The sequence below is a fragment of the Cynoglossus semilaevis genome, chromosome 3 (genome assembly GCF_000523025.1).
Source record: "Cynoglossus semilaevis isolate Cse_v1.0 chromosome 3, Cse_v1.0, whole genome shotgun sequence".
In the NCBI taxonomy this organism is placed as follows: Eukaryota; Metazoa; Chordata; class Actinopteri; order Pleuronectiformes; family Cynoglossidae; genus Cynoglossus; species Cynoglossus semilaevis.
The window spans coordinates 8,736,499-8,759,397 of NC_024309.1; the positions used below are offsets into that span (position 1 = coordinate 8,736,499).

At 40.0% G+C, this 22,899-nt stretch overlaps 1 protein-coding gene across 1 annotated transcript in view; it reads right to left on the reverse strand.

The window, feature by feature from the left end:
• c3h8orf34 (chromosome 3 C8orf34 homolog) overlaps nt 1-22,899 on the reverse strand; it is a 61,030-nt gene that overhangs the window by 36,897 nt on the left and 1,234 nt on the right. Inside the window, exons 2-7 of the mRNA XM_008307769.3 lie at nt 10,393-10,537; nt 9,800-9,931; nt 6,885-7,004; nt 6,199-6,227; nt 5,351-5,514; nt 1,597-1,763 (exon numbers count right to left, since the gene is read on the reverse strand). Of these exons, the coding sequence (XP_008305991.1) occupies nt 1,597-1,763; nt 5,351-5,514; nt 6,199-6,227; nt 6,885-7,004; nt 9,800-9,931; nt 10,393-10,537 (757 nt within the window). The remainder of the gene's footprint in view (nt 1-1,596; nt 1,764-5,350; nt 5,515-6,198; nt 6,228-6,884; nt 7,005-9,799; nt 9,932-10,392; nt 10,538-22,899) is intronic.

Below are 22,899 nucleotides of genomic sequence, written 5' to 3' on the forward strand. Positions count from 1 at the left end.
AGCAGTGGGGCCACAGGTATTTTACTCGACTCACTTCCCAGTACAGGATGTGACAGCATCACCAACATGAAGTGCACATCTGCATGTAAGTGCATATTTATACACTCCAAAAAGCAGAGACACTAAATTAAAGAAGCTCTTCTGTGATTCTCCGGTCGACAGATTAAGCAGCTAAACTCAGAGTGAGAACATCTGGCCAGACTTTATAAACAGGAAAAGTTTCTTTAAGCAGCTACAACTCTACTTCAGGTCTACTTCAGTACAGCTACATAAACTGACACAAACTGACTGCTGCTGCTGCTGCCGCTGCTGCTGCCTCCACCTCAGTCAATGCTTTCAGAAGATGCTCCTGTACATCTGTGCTCTCTATTAACTCATCTTCTTCCTCCTGCTACCTGCTGTCAGCTGTAGGAGCTGGAGCCAATCACAGCAGACACTCTGTAAAGTCAGAGTGTACCTGGACCAGTTTGTCACTACACGGCAGAGTCAACATGCAGATAAAAGCATCCGTTCAAAGTCAAAATTGGTCAATTTAAATTCTCCTAAAAAGCTTCAACTCCAGGATCTGGAGAATCAGCTTGTGTCAAATCAGCATTTGGATGTTTTTCTTCAAATCTTTGCCTCTGTCACTGAGTGCTTTTCAATTTTCCAACATGCTCTCAAACAGTTATTTCTATGAACACAGGGCTTTTAAACTCAAGACGGAGATTGGACCATGTTATTTCAGCAAGAATATTAGATTCAAGAAGTCTAAGGCAGCAGACAGAACTTTAATTTATCCTGCCCTGTGTCATAAAGTCACTGCTTTTTATTCAGTGGCAAGATGTGTGAGATGAATTCACCTATTACACCTGCACCAGGTTCAGGCTTTTTTTTTATACAGTGATTAGTTTAAATCTTACTTTTAACTGAAAGGCTCTTGACATACACTCCCTCAAGATTAATAATAAATTACTAATGGTATGCTCCTCCAGTGTCCTGAATTTAAGGTGAATTTATGCATGAAGGAAAACTGAGATTACATCAGGAAGAATGACTGCATACAGAAAATGAGCTCAACAGAAAGAACAAGTCGTGTTACTCTTACACACGCTGTGACTTCAGTGCCTCTGCATTAAGAACATTAAACTTACAAGTTAATCGTAAAGATACACTGTATTAACTACATATATATAGTATATATGCTATATATATATATATATTGTTTTATATTTTATTGTAGTTTTTGTGATTTTAATGGTGACTAATGTGGACTGTAAAAGGAGGGAACTTGATTTAGAGTAACGCAGATCTGTATATGAGCCTGTATAGGATTGACAAGGCCTCAGAAATGAAATGTTTCAACATAAGGACCTGACTTTGGTGCATGTTTGTCAAAAGAATTAGTTGATATAATTATTATTTTTTAAAATAGAACAGAAATACAAACATGATCAATTACATCCAAAGCAGAGAAATGCTCATGTTCTGAGATGATGAGAAAACAATGGTGAATAACTGTGATAACACTGATGTGAAAGCATGGTTCAGAGGCGGATACCAAACACTACTCTTCATCTGTGTAAATTAAATTAAGAAGATTTGACTTGATGTTACCCAGAAGCTCCATGGCGTCGTCCTCGTCCTCCATCTCATCCTCTGTAATGGACAGAGCTGGACTGTGGACCGAGTCAAAGGAGTCCTGGGACAACATGGCAGCCAGGAGCTTCTTGTGATGCTGCTGCTGCTCCTTCAGCCCTTTGCTCTTGGTTTCCATCTTGAGGCTGAAGGTGACAAACGCAGGAGAGTAGTCAGGATGGCGGGAGCAGAAGGAAGAAGACGACTTTAATAACAACTTTCTCAGGATAGTAATTGCATCCTCTCGTCCGGCTCTGTCTCATAGTCTCCACTAATGTTGTACTTGCTGCAGTGCCGTTCACACGAGTGTGTCTGAAGTGTCTGTAACTGCTGCTGGCTCTTGGCAGCCGCTCCACAGCAGTTAGAGACAATTACACACAGTCAGATGGAGTACACTGCAGGTGCTTTACAACCTTCTATAAATGATTAACAAGATTTCTGTAAAATTTCTTTAAAAAAGAGGTTTGGTCAGTTTGATAAAATTTTGACTTTTTACAACACTTTCCAAATTTACAACAGAATTCTTTCCATATAATCTTATAATCTATAATCTAAGAGGAAATCTTAAATTAGAACATATCCTCAGATGTTTCAGTAAAATTAAAGACTCTTAAGACTGGCTGGCTCTATTAATGAATAAATACAAAATAGAACGACATAGAAAATACAACTCTAAGATTATCTGACTTAAAATGATTAAAAGAAAGTAATATAAATATATATATTATATATATATATAAATCATTAACACATGGTCTAATATTTACAATATTGAACATCACATTTTTTAAGATGGTATTTGACAGCTTCACAGTTTTTGCTGCGAGCTCTGGTTCATCTGTGTTGATTTGCGAAAACCTGAAACATGGTGAACAGATTTAATGATCAAATATTTCTTCCGCATCTCCAACAGTCGAACATACAGACGCAGCTGTGAGGAACGACCTTTAAACAACCTCCACATCCGGGGAAATTAATTTCCCCTATATTCCTACATCTGAAGGCATGGATTAGAGAGTGGGAAGAGCCTTAATTTGATGTTAATCTGACTTTTAATGACTTCTATTTACAGATAGTGAGCGGGGGTCACGAGACGATGGATATTTCTTTGTAATTATGTCTCGCTAATAGAGACACGGCTGAGGCTGTCGGCGTGTTGCTGCATATTTTTGTTTTGCACATTTTCTTCACAGTTGGTGAGTCTTTGAAAACTGATGGTAAAAGTCTGACTGTGTGCCTCCGAAGAAAATTTTAACAATGTGCTGTGGACTCCCTGTGGTTGCAAAAGTTTTTCAAAACAGATATTAAAATGCAACAAAGATGCAAGTAAAAAAAAAAAAAACAGGAGGGAGGGGGACTAACCTAAATCTTTAACAAAAATATTCAACATTTCATATTTCTTTTGACAGAAGATAAAGTATTTACATTTTCTCCAATACTTTATTTTTCGCTGCTGTCACTTATATAATGTCACACCAGAGGCTGTGCGGTGTTTAAATAAATTAAATAGAAAGAAATGCCATACACAGTTTGGTTCTTCATGTCTGTCCCTGAGTGATGTCCCACATCAGACTCCACTGGACAGTGGCTGTCAAAACACGCTATTTCCTGGAATATACTTGTGCCTCAGTTAAATCTGATTTCCCATGTGCCCCTGCACTTATGCTTCCAGAGCCTGTAGTCCCAGCACCACCACCTGTCAGCTCCTTTAATGTTCCTCAGTGACAGCTGGGATGGAAGGGGAGGGAGAGAACTTACCAAAGTAAGAGGACGAGATGGACTGGTTTGACAAATGAGGTCAAAAATGAGGGATTCAGTCTGAAAGTGCACCAGCACCAGAAGAAGAAGGTCTCAGATGGGATTTTCAAAATCCAAGGTCCAAAACAAGACAATTTTCCACTCACTCATTTTAGGCAAAAATATTTAAATATAAATTATTTTCTTTTGTGTAAAAAAACATTATAAATATGAACAAACAAGTTAAGATAATTTTCCAAACAAAATCCAATGTCAAATAAAAGTAATGAATGTACATAATTTAATGAACTACAGTGATCTTCAGTTTCAATTCACTCGTGGTGTAAAAAAACCCTGTCCTCTTTGGTTAATTAAATAACACAATGCAGATCAGATCACAGGAATTGAAGAAAGAGGCATAAGGTCTTCTTCAACAGCTCTGCGTCGATCTCTTTTTTTTTTAATTTATAGCCATCTGCTGCCACCTAGTGGAATAGAATTAAAGTGTTCTGCCTGGCACTGCTGCATGGAGTAACAAGAATGTGTTTTGTTTGTTTGAGGTAAAACAAATATTATTTTTCAATCCAATTAAATGACATTGAATAATATCTAAGTGTTAGAATCACAAATCATCCATGCACATTAAAAGTGTTCTTTAGTATTCCGTGTATTTCATCTTGATCGTTCTCCTTAAACATAATTTTAATGTTCCTGCTTTTTTGCAGGAATAAAATTAATGGGTACTTACATTCTTCCATCAAACCAAACCGTCACCAATTTTTTAACAATGCCATGTCAGTGCTTGACTGAATTTCTCTGAATTATGCAACTGACAATTTGACTACATTCACACATACAGCAGTGACGTTTCTTCTAATGTTTTAACTGATGTCTTTGAAAATGGTCGTTTTCGGTTAAATAACTCAAACACATGAGCCACTTTGGCAATAACCCAATTCACAGCTCTTTGATATTTTCTTGGTTGAAGCCGGTTGACGTTTCCATTGGCAGGGCAGTGAATCTACAGTACAGAGAGCAGAGCTGATCAGCCCACACACATCCCTATCTCCCAGCTCAGGCTTCCAACCAAGAGATTTCTCCCTATAATCCAGCCATATAGTAACCTAATGAGATTAGCATTATGTATATGTCAGCTCATGCCCACATGATTTATGGTTTTATACCCAGTTCTCCTCTAATTAGTCACATCAGCAGCTGCAGCAGTGCACGTGACAGACAAAACCAAAACCAAAGACGACAGAGAGGAAACAGGCTGAGAAGAAATTAAGACATAAAAAAACAATACTGAGAGGATAAGAAATTATTCATCAGTTTAATATTAGATACCATCACAGGGGCAGAGTCTGGCTGTTTTTTTTATTGAACCAAAATTCCTCTGGCCTGGAGCACATCAGAAATGAGGGAAGCCTTATTTCAAATTTGGAGCAAGTGGCCTCACAGCAGCCGTTTTTGATGACGCCTTTGAAAACGGATTATCAAAACCATTTACATCAAAGTTCTTCAGGCAGCAGGAGTCAAAGTTTGACATCATCCACCTCCTCGTTTAGGAAAATTAATACCGGCAAAAGTAAGTAACTAAAATAACTAAAAGTATACTTTTGGTTCGTTGAATAAATGACAAAATAACTAAAAGTATACTTTTGGTTCAAAGTGATGGAGGAATGATAAAAATGTAACATAATTATGGGTTGGTGATGGTTCTTAGTCAATCATTTGATGTTATCTTAGAAAGGGATATAAGTTACAACGGGGGGAAAAATGTCTTCAAAAACACTACTGGAACAGTGAGGTTCCTCAAGATAATGAGGAAGATTAAATGATTGTAACAAAACAAACCATTAGCCTATTAATCGGTGCAGAAAGCTTCTAAAATAGAATATTTGGTATAGCACAATAATATAAATTGGCCCACAGCTAAGTGAAAGCTTGACCAGGAAATTACAAAAAGAAAATGAACAAATTATTGAATACCAACCTGCCAGCAGGGCTGCTGTCTCTATTCCAGCACACTTCACTTTTGGTCCTGGGGACAGGAGGGAGCAGCATTTCAGCAGCAAGTGGGTCTGCATCCACTTCCTCCCGTCCAACCCACTCACCCACCACCCGGGGGCGCAATACTGGGTTATAACCTCCTAAACTCTGAAAAAACAAAGACAAAAATGAATGTCAAAACACTGCATTAGAAGATCAGTGAAGACGTGGTCATGCTACATTTACAGTGCACTTACACAAGCTGTGTTTTTAAGTAAGACTTTTTAAAAGCAGTGTAGTACTGTAGTATTTCCACTTCTGTAGTCTTTGTGATCTGGGTAGGTGTTTAGTATTCATTGTGTCCTGTCCTACAGAAAAGCATAACAAATATCTGGGCTGAGAGCCAGGGACGTTAGACATGAACCACTGCACTGAGCACACACGCCGTGTGTGTGTGTGTGTCATCAGTTCAGTTCCAAGCGCCCATGTGCACCTCCAGCCTGTGCCACCACCGCTGCACTACAACCGAGTTGGAAACACAACAGTGAGGGCTACGCAAGGACAAAAACCTCAACATAATACGTTTTGCAAAGTGAGCTGCACAGTGGAGCAGCAAAGGAGGAGCAGGAGACGGAGGACATGTTTACTGAAGTGCCACAGTCACAGTTTACTCCCATGACAGAGCGCTTCATCATCAGAGAAGTGGCTGCGCTGCTCTGTCAAACAAATGAAAGTCTTGAAATATGGTTTTTATTAGATTTAGTGATTGAGGCCAGCCTCTGTGAAAAGCGTCTCCACAGCAGTTCATTGACAGTGTTTATAAAAAGGACTCCAGTGGAAGTTAATGTGTACCTGGTCAAGCTCATCTGAGATGGCGATGCCTGTAGAGAGAAGAAAATAGTTTAAAGCACTGGGAAGAAAAAAACGTGTCTTCAGACTCAACAGCATGATGCCCAGACAGACGCTGTTTTCTCTCACAGGATTTAGCAGAGGTTTTCAGAACTATGTTCCTTTATGTTGAGTAAAGCTGTCACTTTTCATCCAAACTTTCAATATCTGTTTTGAGCCTGAGGGTAAAAGTTCACTGAAGCTACTCTGGAGGACTGGGATTCACCAAAGTTGATACCATCTACTACTTTAAATGCAGCTTTACCTTAAATCCCCTCCTTAGTAGAAGAAGACAGTGGTGCTGCTGTGTTGTTTTGCTGTTAGCAAGCAAGCTAGTCCACCCACTTGTGACTGCTTTTAGCAGACATAGGACTTAAAGCTACGGTTGTTTGACTGTTCAAAAGAGTTCTTGAGGAAGACACATTTAATACTTGATCAAGCAGAAGAAATAAAAGCCAAATACCCAAAAATAAGAAGCACTGGATATGAATACCTCCACGTCTGGCCAAGAAATGGACACTGACTAGTTTTCTGGGATTGTTTAAGCTGGCAGTTTACATTAGTTGTAATGCAGCTCCTGTGTTACACTTTACCTGATAGTCATAAGTTTATGACTATCATTATTTATCTGCGGTGCTGAAGCCACTTACTGCGTGACAGGCTCTCCAGGGCCTTGCCCAGTTTCTTGCTCTCCTGTAAAATGTGGCTCAGCTCGTCGAAGTCTCGACTCTCCCTCCAGTCCCAGGATGGGTACTCCACTGACCGTTGCACTGGGAATTAGAATAAAGTATTAGAATAAAATAAGACCCCTCTGAGTTATTTTTTTTTATTCCTAAATGACAAACAAAGTCTAGAAAGACTATTGATGCTAATGTAGTACTCTGGAGGAGCAGTGTCAGCTGTAAGCTGAGCCCCTTAAGCTGCTCATCAATGGTTTGTGGTACTTGGCAGTGGCGTAAAGTGGAATGGAAACACCAACAGAAAAATCAAACTCGTCTCATCCACAGACCAGCAGAGAGTTCAGCTGGACACAGGCCAGGGGACAGCGTCTGTCAGTCCCTTTGATTCACACTCAGACTCACTGTACCTCAAACTGCTGCAGGCAATGACCCACATACTGTACTGACATCCAGCCCATGTCCTCGAGCAGCACAGCACACAGTCTACATGATGGTTTATTCATAAACCCATGGATTCAAGCATTATTGATAAAGGTGGGGCAACATTGCTTTGAGGGGTGGTTGGGGGGGGGGTAGGTTGTTTGTACTTCATGTATATACAACGTTCTCATGCTGTAACACTGCTGTGTTTGAGAGAAGATGAAAAGTGAGACGTTGATGGTACGTGTTTCCTCAGTCAACGCCTGAACAGACGAGCTAAACAAGAAACAGGAATACAGTCTATTCCTGTGGGAAAAGTTTCTCCACACTCTAACCTCCATTCATTCATCTTCTCTCATTTTCAGTGTCACAGGGTGAGACGTAGCCAATCACAGCAGTCACCAGGCACGGATGAGGTTTTCACATTCACACCTTTAGTCAATTCACTGGTCCAGATCTCCACCCCCTGGCCCTTATCTTCTGCTGTGTAATATAATAACAGTAATAATACTGTTAATTGTGCAAACTGCACTGGTGTACTTCTGAACTACATGACACGTGTGGTCCAGAGAGATGACTTGCAAACGGAAGGATGCATTTAAAAGTGATTCTTCGACCTCAAATAGCTGCTAATAAAAGTAAGTGATTAACATAAAATGAGAGGGCAGTAAATATTTGATAACCATAAACTTAGAGGAAACAAAGACCAGAGGATTAAAAGTTTTCATTCGTTTGTTTCCACTGCTCTGCTGCTGCAGTAAAAGGCTCCGCCGTATCTTAACAGCTTAACTGAGGGGTTAAGAATTCAACTCTCTGTGGGACTTTCTATTAAAAAATTCAAAACAAGTCAATGTGAGGTCAAACCACATTAACCCTTCATCAAAATAATTACAGAATAAAACTGGAATAATACTGTTCAGCATACTTCTTAAGCCTCTGCATTAGAAAGGCCGTTCATGTCAATCATGCCACATGGTAAAATGTGTCACGGGGTCTTTTCTTTGATTTGAATTTTTCATGAGCCCTTCAGCTGTGCATATATATTTAATCATTTTTAACATTAGATGTCAGTTTTCTTCTTCTGGATAGTTGACAGGAATAGTGAAGATAAACAAAAGACACCGTTTTTGTAGAGCTATATCTTCTAGCGTTTCTAACTTTGTAACTGCTTCTTTTCTCACAACATTTTGCCGACTTCATACAAGTCGTGCAACATTTACCTTCCTTTCACTTCTGACTCACTGCAGCCTGAAATAGACTTGTTCTGGCAGTGACTGAGCTAAAATATTGAAGTTGTCTTTGGCTCAGTCCGTTCACCGCCCTGACCCGGTCCGACCATCTTGAATTTTGTACTTTATTCTTTATAACTTACAGGAAAACTGAAAGTAACAGCTGAAAAAACCTCTTTATCAGCATCTACAACGCACTGATGCATGACGGTGGGAACGGTTCATCTAAAATAAACAGAACAGAAGTGGCTGCTGGTGATGAAGTCGTCTACAGGCCGATGATGGGGCTGTTGGACTGTACACTGTGACTAACGGTAATTAGATGTATTTGTTATCGAATTAAAAATGGAGATTAAAGCCAACGGAGCATGTAATTGGGAAACAACTGCTACAACAGGTGGTGTGGGAATAAGTGTTTGATGAAAGTGAGAATCACTTTGCGCTGCTCCAGTATAGATTGGTCCACTGTGGATAACTCTCAGGGGTGATTTGGCAGACCCTTTCAGTTTATCTTAGTTTAGGCCAGAAATCAGGACACAAACCAAAGTGACCACAGAAGACTGAGAATATGAATGACAAAAATAAAGATAATGTAAAAACTGACTTTTTTTGGTCAGTTTTCTTGGTCAGGAAAAATCTTAACCTTTATCTTTGCACACATTTCTGTGAAATAAATTACTGTGCAGAGCAAGAATCTCATTCTCACAACATTTAGAAATGCAAAAAAAAGCAGGTGCTGAACCTCTTCGGCCTCGACAGAGAACAGATGGAGGCAAATGGAAACAGTTAAATGTTGAGCTTCAGGTTCTCTGAATTGGCTTTAAATACTCTTACTACTTAATATTTTTAAACCAGGGTCTAAATCTCATACAATGGGGAGCAGTGTTCAATGTCCAGTGCAGAAAAATATTGTATAATATAAACACTGTTAAGAAGAACATGTAAGTATTGAATTTTTTTAACCAAAAAATCCCCATCTTTTAGCACTATCTATACTGGTATTTATGCTTTAGACGGGCCAACAATCATCTTAGGTATTTCTGCTTTAGACGGGCCAACAATCATCTTATTTTATCTTTTATCTAGAAAGGTTTATCAAGTTTAATTATGATATTCACTGGTTCCCTTTACGTCACCGTTTGGCAAAACTGTAGCGGTTTTTGTCTAACGTAAAGTTATTCATAACTATAACTTCAGTGGTTTCTTCTGTACTAACACGATTAGAGAAACACTCACAGGGTTGAGATTCTGGCGAAGGAGGAGACAGAGTGGAAACAGCCAGGTCACTCTTGGACTTTTTGGGTTTCTTTGGGTGAAACTGCCACGGCCGCTCATAGTTGCTACACTCTCGCCGAGTGTTTTTGTTTTCTTGAAAGAGACAAAGACACAACCAGAAAAATATTTTCATTTGAAATCAAGACCATATAAACATCATGAAAATCATTGTTTAACTTCTGATTACGTTTCTCTAACTTTCTTTAAGAAACTGTTCAATCTCGCTGTTTCCTCTGATCTGCTCTCTTCTAATCTTGTCCATTCTGAAGAAAATCTAAGCATCCTCGCCTCCATCACCTCCATCTTAGCCTTTCATCTTTCAGACAGCGTCCCGCTCTCTGAAGCTCCTCTCTTGTCATCTCCCTGTGTCAGACGTGTGACACACATCAACCCTGACACTTCCTTCAACTATTTGCCTACACCTCTTTCCTGCTCTGTCCATTCATTTAGACACTAACTCCTAGCATTTGTTCACCTTCACTCATCTGTGCTCTTCATCTTCACCTTCGCACCTGCCTCACTCTCATTCACACATACAGTACATATGTACAAACCTGGGGAGCTCTGTGCCCACAGCGCCGCGGAGCCAGAGAGAGCTCTGTGGAGTTTGCCAGGACTGTCTTGCTTGGTCTGGAGGTGATCAATGAGGAAGGGGATGGGGTGGTCTGGAGTCTCCGTTATCAATTTGGTCATCAATTCCTACAGGAGCAGGGTAGAGTAGAGGCTATTTAGAGGAAGCTGCAACTGTAACAAGGAGAAGTGTGCTGGAGCGGAGATAATCAATCTCTGCGAGATTTAAAAGTCTGGCTCTGTAGGTGTATTCAATACCACAGGAGAGTGGATACAAACAGGAAGTCAATGAAGTGAGATAATCCTCCTCTTCTCTATAGAAGAGCATCATTTTAATACAGCAAGCGCTAATACCCTAAAAAGAAATGAAAAGGTCTGAGTAAACACCGCCAGGGAGTCCCCACAGCCAGGAGAGCTCCACTTTGGTATCAATTAGCAGAAAACTCAACAGTGAAATTCATTAACAGTCAAATAACAATGGCAGAAAACATCCAGTTTCCAAAGACCCAAGAGAGCAGCTCCGAGGCAGCACTCCTGAAAGTTGACTGCTCACTTTCTGTTCAACTGGCTGTGTTAACGGTACAGAAATGAGTTTCTTATTTTATCTTTACTTGTGTGTTGTCTAATGTGACAACAGTGTCGAAGGGAAGACCTTTTGTATAATAAAGACATTTATTATTATTATTTTTATTATAATTTAAATATCCTTCTGTCAATTATAAGAAATTAAAACTGGCTGTAAGCATTTACCTACGTGTGTGTGTGTGTATGTGTGACTGTGAGTGTGTAGCTCCATGAATAGGTATTAGAGCTAACACTGTTTGGGGAATTTAAGACTGTTACAGCAAACTATACTGCAGAGGAGAGTCATTAGTGGACTGCAGGGAATTGACAGTGATGTATGGACTGTCCGTCTGTGTGTGTGTGTGTGTGTGTGTGTGTTATGGCAGCTGGCCTCGACTGTTCTGTGTTTTTCCTGATCCTAGTGTTAACAGCAACTGTATTATCGCTAACAAAAGGCAGATGTGCGATCAAAGATTAGCGCTTTACTGAATTTATACTTAAATCATTTCATGTCAACAACCCATGTTTGGGTTAAAACTGAAAAATCTGAAAAATGTACGTTTCCGTTACTGTTTCTGACTCATTTAACAGTTTTAATAACAGCCAGACTACAGTGAATATATATACATATATAAAATGAAAGTTTGAACTATTCCAGTGTTTACAAGTGTTCAACAGCACAAAGAGATGTTGCTTTTTTAATGTGATGTCAAGTAGGTGTTGAGGTGTTTCCAGGTAAAAAGGCACAGTTAGACGTGCAGGGACTTGTAGTAGAGGCAGCACTGAAATTCAAAGACAGCTTTGAAATATCTTGAAAATACCCGCTGCGACCTGCAGGACATTGATGGTACTTTCTAACATAGTGTTTGACTCCCTAGACTAAAGAAGCTGAGATCAGGGTCCTTCACTATTCCTTACATTATATATAAAAAAAGAAATCGCAGTAAATCTGAGCATAAAACACTTCAAAATAAGGGGGTAACTGCTATTGATGTTCTCTATTTATATGCTAATAATGTGTTTGTAAAAAAAAACTCTGGTGGTGTCATGTTTTCGTCTAACAGGAATTTCAGTGAGACTATTTTGGGACCAACACAGAGATAATTCACTTGGAACGACTTATATAAGCAAACAATAATAGAAAGGAAAAACCAAAAATAAAAAAACCAGCTGTGGACCAGTGGATAGACCACGTCCTCTATTAAACCTAACCATAAGGAGTTGTCAGGTGTTTGGTTTCCAAGTGTCCTGTGCCCCAAAGCCAAAGGCTTTAGTTTACTAGATTTTTGAGCCAATATATGTTTCTTGGTGTTTTCACTTGCAGTAATGCTGCCCTCTGATCGTATTTTCTCTTTTCTATTGCTACTTGTCAGTGACATTACCAGGTAAGAAATGGAAAATTTAAACAGCTGTTCAAAACAGTCTGGCAGACTATCTTTAGTTTTAGAATTAACCTTAGACACCTGGTTACAATTAGGGTTTGGTCTGAAGGTCTGTTTGGGGTTTTTATTTTTTTAATGGAGAGTGCTTACATAACCTACTTTTCAAATCATACATCTCTGTGTTTGGGATAAACAGCTGGATGTTTTAGTCCCTGCATTAGTGTCGTCTGGACTGGGCAACAGGTGGAATTAGTTACTGACAAATGAACTTCATATCAGTAGAGATCTATGGGTGCAACCAGATAAATGAACATTATAGGCAGTTGGGTCTGGCAGTGGTAATCGACAAGCTGTCAACCGGCCAAGAGACACTCGTGTCCTTGGAAGCTCCCAAGGACTCCCTATGGATACACACTGACAATCATGGTACTGTGACTGATGCTCTCTGCATCTCTGCTGCTTATACACACACACAAAAATAAAGTTGAGATGATGTGGAAAAGAAGAAGAGCGTAATTAGACAATGTTTTGAAGTGGGTGGTAGACAAAAGGACAAAGGGAGACATCTACGGGACATCTACACGACATCCATCCTGCCTTAATATCCAGTTAAACACTGACACACGACATCCATCCTGCCTTAATATCCTCCATGACTCAAACTAATCTCCTTTATCTGAAAGGTTTGTTTTTTTTTGTGAATTAATGAAATTTTGATTTTAAACTAAACTAGTTTTAACTATAGGCGCCACCATACAGTAAATTAGTATTGTGCTAATCAGCAATATTTTTTGTATCATTTCACACTGTTCAAAAGAATACAAAAAGTACCACTGTAGGTTCAAACATTAGGAAACATTCCTGTAACTGCAACTGGTTTAAGAAATAAACACAACACACAGCCTCAGTAGCCATGGTTCCAGAGGACCATGCCACCTGACATATTTCCTTCATGACGTGTCCTTCTGTAAAATCATTTAAATGCAGCAGCAGCTCTTACGGCGTTGCCTGGAGGGCTGAGTGTCCCCGTGTCCTGTGCTGGAGGCCGCTGGTCGTAACTGATTTACAGTCACCGCCATCCTCCAGTCAAACACACAGATGCATCATATCACGGGGTATTTAAGGTGACATCCGTGTGTCAGTTCTGTTGCTCGGTAGGAGACAAAAAACTACGTGACGAGGCAGTTCAGGTGAAGATGAGCAGACAGTCAGAGGAAGACTGCTGGGAAACCTGGACAAGATCCAGACCTTGACTAAGCAGCAGACAAGAGCAGCAGAGACCGTGAGAGAGCCAATGTCACCTGACCAGATGATTCTCATCAGATATGGAAGAGACGCTCTGATCTGTCTCCCTTAATCCGTCCTATAGCAGTGACTCAAATCCATTTTGTAACCGCTACATGTTTGGCTTCAGGAGCGATGATCTTTTTTTGGGACAGAAAGTATCGAACACCAGATATTTTCAACAATGGGTAATCAATTCAAGCAGAAATCAGACCAATGGCTATGACTGTATTCTACTTTTTCCACTCGATCACCTGATGATCATCAGCAATTTAAGCTGCAGCTCACTGATTTGGTATGATTTGGTCAGTTTATTACAAAGGTAACATTGATATTTAAAGTCATACTTCAGGGTCCATCTTTAACACAGGCCACTGCAGTACATCACAGTGTAAGATCACAGATATTCTCTCGGGAGATCTTGACGGGTGTAAACAAAAATGAAACTTGTTGGCCTAATGAGAACCTTTAATGTTGCAAAATGCTATTTTGATGAAGTCCATACCAAAAATAATGGCCTGTATTTGAACATGACGACTTCATTATCGTTCACTGCGGACACTGCACTGTGTGTTTTCACTGCACGGACAGAGGAGTCTCTGCTGCACCAGTGTCAGTAACAAGCTCCAAATCCTCATCATTCTGTTCTGATCACATCCTCTCTCTGTCTGATCTCACTGATATCCTCCGCCTTTGCTCCCCGAGGACCCTCCTGGCCTCGGGCTGCCTGTTCATCTGCCTGTCTTGTAATTACTCTAAGTGTGCATGAAGGTTAGCTCTATAAACCCATGCATGACGGAACAGCTTTCATTATAAAGTCATAAAATTTGAGGCCGTTGTCAAATTTTAATGGGGAAATAATATTTCTGGAGAACAAAAGCAGGGTCTCAGTGGTTCATCCCTGAGTTTAACTCAACACAAACTGTTTCTGTTTACAAAATGTCGACCGCTGTTTCCTAAATGTGAAAATCGCTGAATCGTTGTCATCTTCTCTTCGCCTCCCGAGAGAACGAATGTCGAAAGTTTCAGTTTCACACAGAGGCACAGCTGTCAACACAAACAGCAGTTCGTATAGATTTTATACTTTGTAGTGAACGAACAGTTCAGGGTAATTTGACTGTTGTGAAGTTCACTGAACACAACCTCAGTTTAATATTGTGTACCATTAAATGGTCAGGAAAGAAGGTAAATAAAGTCATTTCACAGAAATTATAACTTAAAAGGTTAAAAGTAGTTAAAGCTACAAAACATCAATTATGTAAAATAAATTATATACAATGAATAGTACTAATAAATTAAAACTAAAACTGCTTTTAAAAATACTAAATAGTACTAATAAACTAAAAGGATTTTTTTTGCTTTTAAAAATACTACTTTCTTCTTTATCACCTTTTTCCCTAACATTCTTCATCTCCCCCCTCACTCCTTCTCCTGCCTCCGACCTCTACGTCACCTCTTTAATCCTCCTCACATTTGACCCCAGGTGTTGGGATTTATCCTTCATCTTCACAGTTACATTTCACATCCTCGTCTTTCCATCTGCCTCGCTCTGACGAGTCTCACCTCCACCTCCACTTTCTCTCACTTCTCCTTAGTGGATGACCTTCGCCTGTCGAGTGCCTTGTCCATAACTCCACACCAGGAACAGTTGACAATGAAATCCATGGTTTTTTTTGCAGTTTTAGCATCAAGTTTATGTTGAAAAAATCTGCCAAAAACTTTTTGAGTTCAAAGTTCAACATACTCCAACATACTGTAGTAAAACACCTCAACAATAGACATAAAAATCTAAAGCTCAGAGCCCTCTGATTGGTTGGAGTTTTTTTTCTTTTTCTTTTTTTACATCTAACCAAGTATTGTTTTTAATAATTAATGATTTAGATCCTGCACAATAAACTCCGCCCATAAAGGGGGCTTCACGAACTGAACAAACTGTGTGTGCACATTTGATAAGCAAATACAGCCTGAGGTGGAAAAACTAAGAGTGCAATGACAAACTAATTTACACAATCTCTATGGGACTTCCACACCGTGGAAACAGAGGCAGTAGCTGTGGGTGAAATCACTGAGGTTCCTTGTTGTTCAGCATTGAGAACATAGCGTTCCATTTGCTGCCACAGCCTTTTAAAAACTACTCAGAGTGATGGTCCTGAAGAAAAGACTCTCAGGGATTTCAAAAACAAAGCCAGTGCATCCAATTAAATACACGGGAAAAAAAAACACACACAAATCCTCTGCTTCCCTGGTTCTTTGAGCTTCTCGCTGCTGTGGAAACCTGTGTGTATGGTCATTTGTGACAGAAATGATCCAACATTTTTCCACAACCTTTTCAAGAGTAACGGCATAAAAAAAGTTGCCTGAATGGATTAATAACAAAATTTCACAGCAGCTTTACCGGCAGCACTCAGCCACTGAACACAGCCAGAACCCAATCTCAGCCGGACTAATAGATCTCCTCCTGAGGGAGTGGATCAATAGGTCAGGCAGTGAGCAGGGGCGACTGTGCTACTTGAATGAAGTGACCTCTTTTCAGTGGTACAGGACAGAGACCCCAGAGACCCAGCCCATTAAAACAGCACTGCTGAGGAGGATGGACTCCACCTGCCCCCAGGTGGATGAAAATACTGTAGTATTCCCTCAGTGCGGTCTGCAGGGAGAAGCACAGCAGCTGCACCAGGTAGAAGAAACAGTGATTCCACACGTTTACTACCTGAGCACGCGCTGCAGTTTTTTTTTCAATATCGTTGAATCCACTTGAAAAACAAACTTTTTTTGCTGCTAATTATCTCCATCTGCAGGAGAAAAGTGATTGATTACATTATTTCTTTACTGCTGCTCAGCTCCGCCGTCTCATTATGCACATTTGTAGGTGTAATAAAATAGAATTTCCAAAATGTTATGCATTAATGCAGGCATGGTCCATTTAATAAAATCTGTATCACAGCCAAGACTCTTTTCTGTTCAGCACTCATCTGTTTTTTTTATTAACATCAACATGGGAGCATAAAAAGCCAATGAGCCGAGACCAGTACAGACTGAACAAACTGCAGCGTTTAAACAGACCAATATTAAAGCCATTAAAACCTCTGAACACACAGTATCATTAGTATCACTAACTATGACAGTAATACTCCCACTGAGTATTTTTTACTGTTGCGACACATCGGAATTTTCTGCAAGTTTTTCCAACTCTGCGACACATTTTAAGGTTCAACCTCCACATATAATAAGATCCCTGCTCTGCCAGTACTATTTTTTTATTTTCTTAGATTTGACAGACGGAGCACGGCAAGAGGAACAAGGGTTTGTTTTATTATCTGCTGCAGAAGGAAGAAGGAAATGTTCAATTTTTCCCCCCCAACATCTCAGGTGTAAATGTCAACTGTGACAATGGCAAGTTTTTAATGTGGCATTTAAGAACCTGACAGAGAAGGAGGGGTTGATGAGGCAAAAATGGAGGATGAAAGTTAAAACATAAAATCATGTGGAAAGACACCTTTAAAACAATAATAAAAACCAACATTTACGGTCATTTCTTGGCTACACATTTTATAAGCCACATCTGTTTGTTTTAACTGTAGGTACAAACTTTTTTGTTTGTTTTAACTGTAGGTACAAACTTGACAGATTTGTAAATGATGAACATAGTCCTCAGGATAGTCCTCCTTAGATTGTAAAAAATATTATAAAAATCCCCACAAAACTGCTTTTGTCGCTGAAACAAAGGAAAGAATGTTAGAAATGTCCGTACTGCGGCCAAAATATTTCTTGCTGTGCCACATTCCATGGCCCCAGTCCGTACTTTGGAAAATCGCCAACCTAAGGTCTGTACGCTGCAAATTTGGAATATCTGTTTATCTAATAATCATGAAATCAACCGTAAAAAAAAAAAAAGATTAATCAGATTAAGACAACAAAATGGCCAAAAACATATTTGGAATTAGAAGAAAGACAATTACTTGACCCCTGTATAAAATCATACAATTTATAACAGATTAGAGGTTTGAAATCTTCGGTAAAACATTAAACAAATATCTGAGGGTTCAGGTCTGCGCTGTCAAAATAGACAAAACTAAAAATGCATAAAGTTCCTGGAATACTGATCCACAGTAAAGTGCCATCTGTGAAGTGTTTTCTCAGCAGCCGGTTTATCTCTCAGCAGAGTGTTTCCAGCTACGCTGCATCTCTGTTGATTACACAGAAATACTGCGTAACACTGTATCGTAAATGCGGCCGTGCAGTCTGAATGGTAATGGAGATGTGATTAAATATTGATAGTGATAATATTAGGGGTCGTAAAATTCTCTCATTAGCTGTTGTCAGGAGTTCTTTGTTGCAGGTTTGGAGCAAAAAAACAACATTTTTATTCTCGTATTTTTTAGATCAAAGCATATGAAACAGTACGTGTACTAATGACTGCAGTACTGACTTACTACTACAGACCTACTACTGACACGTGCAGAACTTCAACCATCAAGAGGAGGTGTTTGATATGAAGCAGCTGACAATAATCCAGGGCACAGTCACTGCAATTATGATGAAAGGCAGCTCAGGTTTCTAAGATCACATTCAGATACTGTCGACTCAGCAGGATATCTCCGAAAAGCAACCATTTCATTAGTGAGAGCAGAAGAGGGAGGCAAAAAAAAAAAAAAGAATTCAATCAGTTCTCTGGCAAATCAAAGTCTGTGTCTGTGTTCCTGGGATAGAGTTGATTCTTCTCTGTTGGCTGTAATGTGTAGCTTTTAATACTACAGTACGGCTGCAGCTGTGTGTGTGCAGTACAAGGAGGGGGACACGGGGCCTGTGGATGAGTGGGAGGGAGGTGAGGGAAGGTGGGGTTTCCTGGTCAGGTAATTGATTACAGTAAGTGCAGTTTACCCAGTGAAAAACCCAGAGAGTTCATGAGGTATGGATTAAAGAGCCAGCGGCTACTGCAGTACCAGGTCTACTGTATTACAGTATATCTCAGATACAATGTAGTGAGAAAATCTGCACAGTTTCTTTAAATAAATGAACAAAAGGAGCCAAAGGTGAGACTGGAAGTCATTTTAAAGCTGATTCCAGATCAGTGCAAGTTGAACTTCATTCTCACTAACGATGACAACAATTAAGTCTGATGGTGATTTATAGTTCAACTGTAAAGATGCAAAGAATATGTAAAAATGTAAAGAATGCAGTTTTCATTAAATCACCATGCTTCTTGTCAGTAAAATGACAAACTTTTTTAAGTCATTTTTTTACTGTTTTTGGATATGGTGATGTCTGACTGCCTTCAAAAGTTTGACTGAGCTTCTTTTGATTCGAGCAGTGCAGCAGAACAGATGTAAGATCACAGCTCTCTGCATTTGATCAAAAAAGAAAATTACAAAAAACAATTCCTGCCTCGCTCCTGGATTCCTCGTTTCCCCAGACGTGCCGCTTCACAACCGCCGAGCGCACGGATGGATTTTCTTTTGAAGCAACATTGAAACGGCAAAGGTTTTTCAAACGCAGCGCCGGCATCGCACCCTCGTCATTCTTTCATGAGAACACTGACACGTTCCCAGGAGGGAGTCATGTATGTTCTGTTCTCACGCTGCTCTAAATTAACAATGCTGTCAGGTTCACCTCACATACACACAGCAGGATTAGACACTAACTTTACAGTCCGATGCCTGGTGCCATCAAGACAAGACTCATCGAGGCTAGCTTCACGATTTAGCCTGTGAGCATATGTTTTTTTTCATATGATTTTTGTACAAAACAGTACAAGGAACAGCTGTGACAAGGCCTCGTCATCCAACTTTTACCTAGGACAGTAAAGCATTATTTCCTGGTTTATCTGATGTCTCAGCAGAAACGTCTGTTTTCTTAATTTGACCTACTGTCTGTCATTACCCCAGTGGTGAAAGGGTGGAGTTGTAACAAAAACAAACAAAGAAAAAAAATGCTTAGACAAATATTTTCCATTTGCTGATGAACTGTAAACGTTTGTATTTGGTAGAATTTTGGCAATACACCTTTGGGGTGTTTATCCATTCATCAAGTATAAAATATATATATATATTGGATACAAATGGCCCAGAAATGCCCACACTTCATTTTTTACAGCGTTGAAAGTTACTTTCCTCTCCCTTGATAAAAACACACATTTTTTATCTCCAGTCAGTATATTCACAGCGAACCTTTTAAAGTCACCTTAAAGCACTTCGCTTTAATCAGCTTCAACTGTCACACGAAGGAGACGCAGCCGGAGCTGCGCACAGGAGCAGGAGTGGAGGGAAAACAGGCGGAGGGGAAATGAGGCGGTGAGGCAGAAGGGGGAGACAGGTGGAGGGAGAGAGATAGAGTTAGGAAAAACAAACAGAGGGAGGGCACACAGCTGACTGTCAGACGTGCCACTGAGCCTCTGTGGACTTTTCTGTCTTAATCCTGGGTTAAAATCTACTGTATGTTAGGAAATATACGCTGTCCGTGGTGCTGAAACAAAAACCACTCAGCGCTGACTGACGTTTCTGTCTCTCCATTGCATGTTGGTGCTGCGTTTGAAACATCAGCACTTTTTGGCACAAACACAGAGCACAGCGCCCTCTACTGCAGCTCCACTCTTTCAATAGAAATTTGACCAATTTTTGCTGTAATTGTTTTAAACCAGATTGACAGACGAGCAGAGAGCTTTAAAGGTGTCAAACTGAAAAGCCGGGGGGATTTTCACACTCCTGTCTTCGCTGTGATTAAACCTCACACCTGTGTGATCCTGCTCACGGCAATAAATCCAACGGTAAACAAAGGATGAAGTCATGCTCTCCCATGGGTTACTCCGAGGCCTCGCTGAAAATACCCCGGATGAGCAACGAGGTCCCACGACTGACAAACAGACGGGTAGTTAGTGGAGGCAGAGAAAAGTGTGTCCTGGCTCACAGCTGACTTCTCAGACGTCCACTGACTGAACGAGCGATGAGTCAGGCGGCGGCAGACGACGTCACCATCCTCAGACATTAGCTGATTGATGGGCTAATCATGAGGAAGGGACAGCAAACACTCTCACTTCTGGTGTGTGTTTCTCTACAGTCTACAGTCGTCACGGTGGAGCCCAGTTTCCCCAGGTGATGCCAGAGATTCTGCTGTTTTGCCTTTTACCAGAGCAGAGCCTCATTATTAAGGAACCAGTTTTAATTGGATGGATTTTTTTTATGTTAGAATTTTTGCATTAATTCACATCAGAAAATCATGAGAAATTTGAATTTGTGGATTTTTATTTCATGTTTGTTTTAAACGTGTTTTTATAGTTTTTATTTTTATGGGAGACTGGAAACTGATCAAACCTTGGCTCTTCTTGCTGTTAGGCTTTAGCACTAACCACTCCTCCACCGTGTCGCCTACTTTCAATTTTCCATCAATATCAATGCGGTCCAAACTTTAGTCACATTATTAATTTTGTACCTACAAAAACACAGTAATATTGTGAAAATGTGCTAAACTATTTTTCTCTTCATTTTTATATAGAAGAATGATGACATATTGGTTTCTGTTAAAACGTTCTGTTATTGTAGTCTGATCTAAACTGGGCCACAACCCACCAGTTTGAGCCTCATCATGGGAACATTTTTACTGAACTGTATTAGACACGACAGGTAAAAACATAATGGGTCGAATCACAAGGTCAAACAGGACGCTACATGCTAACAGTCTTGTCCAACAAACGAAGACATTCTGGACACATCCCCCTGACCACTCTGTCATTTCCTCCTCTGGAGTGGGTCACAACAAAGGACACTCAAGATCCCATCTGGGACGACACACGCTGTCCTGACAGAACGTCTAGCATGTTTCATCTTCCTCAGCCTCCTCTGATCGGCTCTGACACATTAGTGGGATTTATCAACAGTTCACTCTGTCAGAGCAGGAACCGGGAGAGTAAACAACCAGAGTTAAAGAGTTCAGAAAGTCGTGCTGCCTGACGTGCACTGGCTGATCACAGGAGGTGGAGATTTTTTTTCTTCTCGCTTTCACAAACAAAGCAGAGCAATTATCACACACCACATTGAGAAACACACACACACACACACAGACCACTGTTGAGAATTTCTTTTCTGCATCAATCAACCCTTCTGCCAACTTAATCACACTGATGGCCTAAGTATAAAACCTCCTTTCTGCATGACTTTCTTTATGCGATGAGAACAGAGAAAGACTCAGTCTCATATTGTTGTGTCATTTTTTCAAAATCAAGGGTTTCCATTAACACCAATCATCAATTCCTTGAAGCATTTCTTCGAACACACTTCAGTCCTTTTCTAACACTCCCAGGACAAGAACCAGGAGCAACCAGGAGTCACAGACTCTGGTACACATAGTACCTTCTATCATAAGTACGATGATAGTCAAAATTAGTGGACAATCTCTACTGTCCAATAGAAACATGGTACTGTTGTAATGCAGGTGACTTTGGTGCACACAGTTAGCAACGCAAAATCAAAATGATATGATGATAAATACCTGCTTTTTAACACTGAGAGGCAGTACCACTACTAGTAAATATATATATGTAATATATATATATTCTGGCACTAAAATCAATACACACTTTCATAACCAGCTTCCCATTAGAACCATAATCTGCATCCATAAACACCAGGTTAAAAATCAGGTCAGATGTTCAAATATTAAAGGCTGTCAGATTAGATGGACCTAATTAGACAGTTCTACAACTGCTTTGACAAGTTTTATCAATAATATACTATATTTCTGTCAAGCAATCAGCTGTGTTTTGCCTTTTAGATCACATTTTCAACTGCAGCCAACATCAAAAGAAACATATTCACCAGTCTGGAATGGAAATCTTTTAAAAATGATTAAAGTTGAAGAAGATCGGCAGATTTTTAGCTGGAATCATCTGATTTGTCTTTCCCCAAAACTGAGAGAACTGAATTTGCAACCATGAGCACGAAGACGTTCCTTAGAATTCTAAAAAGAAGGAATTTAGACAGAAACAGAAAACGAATTACATCAAACGAGGAATATGTGGAGAAACATCTTTGTCCTGGAACTTTCTGACTAACCCTTGTCTCTGGTCTATAACATCATGACCTAAAGGTTTTTTTATCATGCACAAATATAGAGCGCGTGTGTTTGTTTGGGCTCGCTGTAAAACAAACAATTGTGTTTTAACCAGGTTGTGGGTTCAATTCCAAACTCACCGTCTGCACAACACCCTGCAGACGGTAGTGTAGTAAAATCCCTTGCTCGATGCCACTGTCCATGGAACACAGTACACAC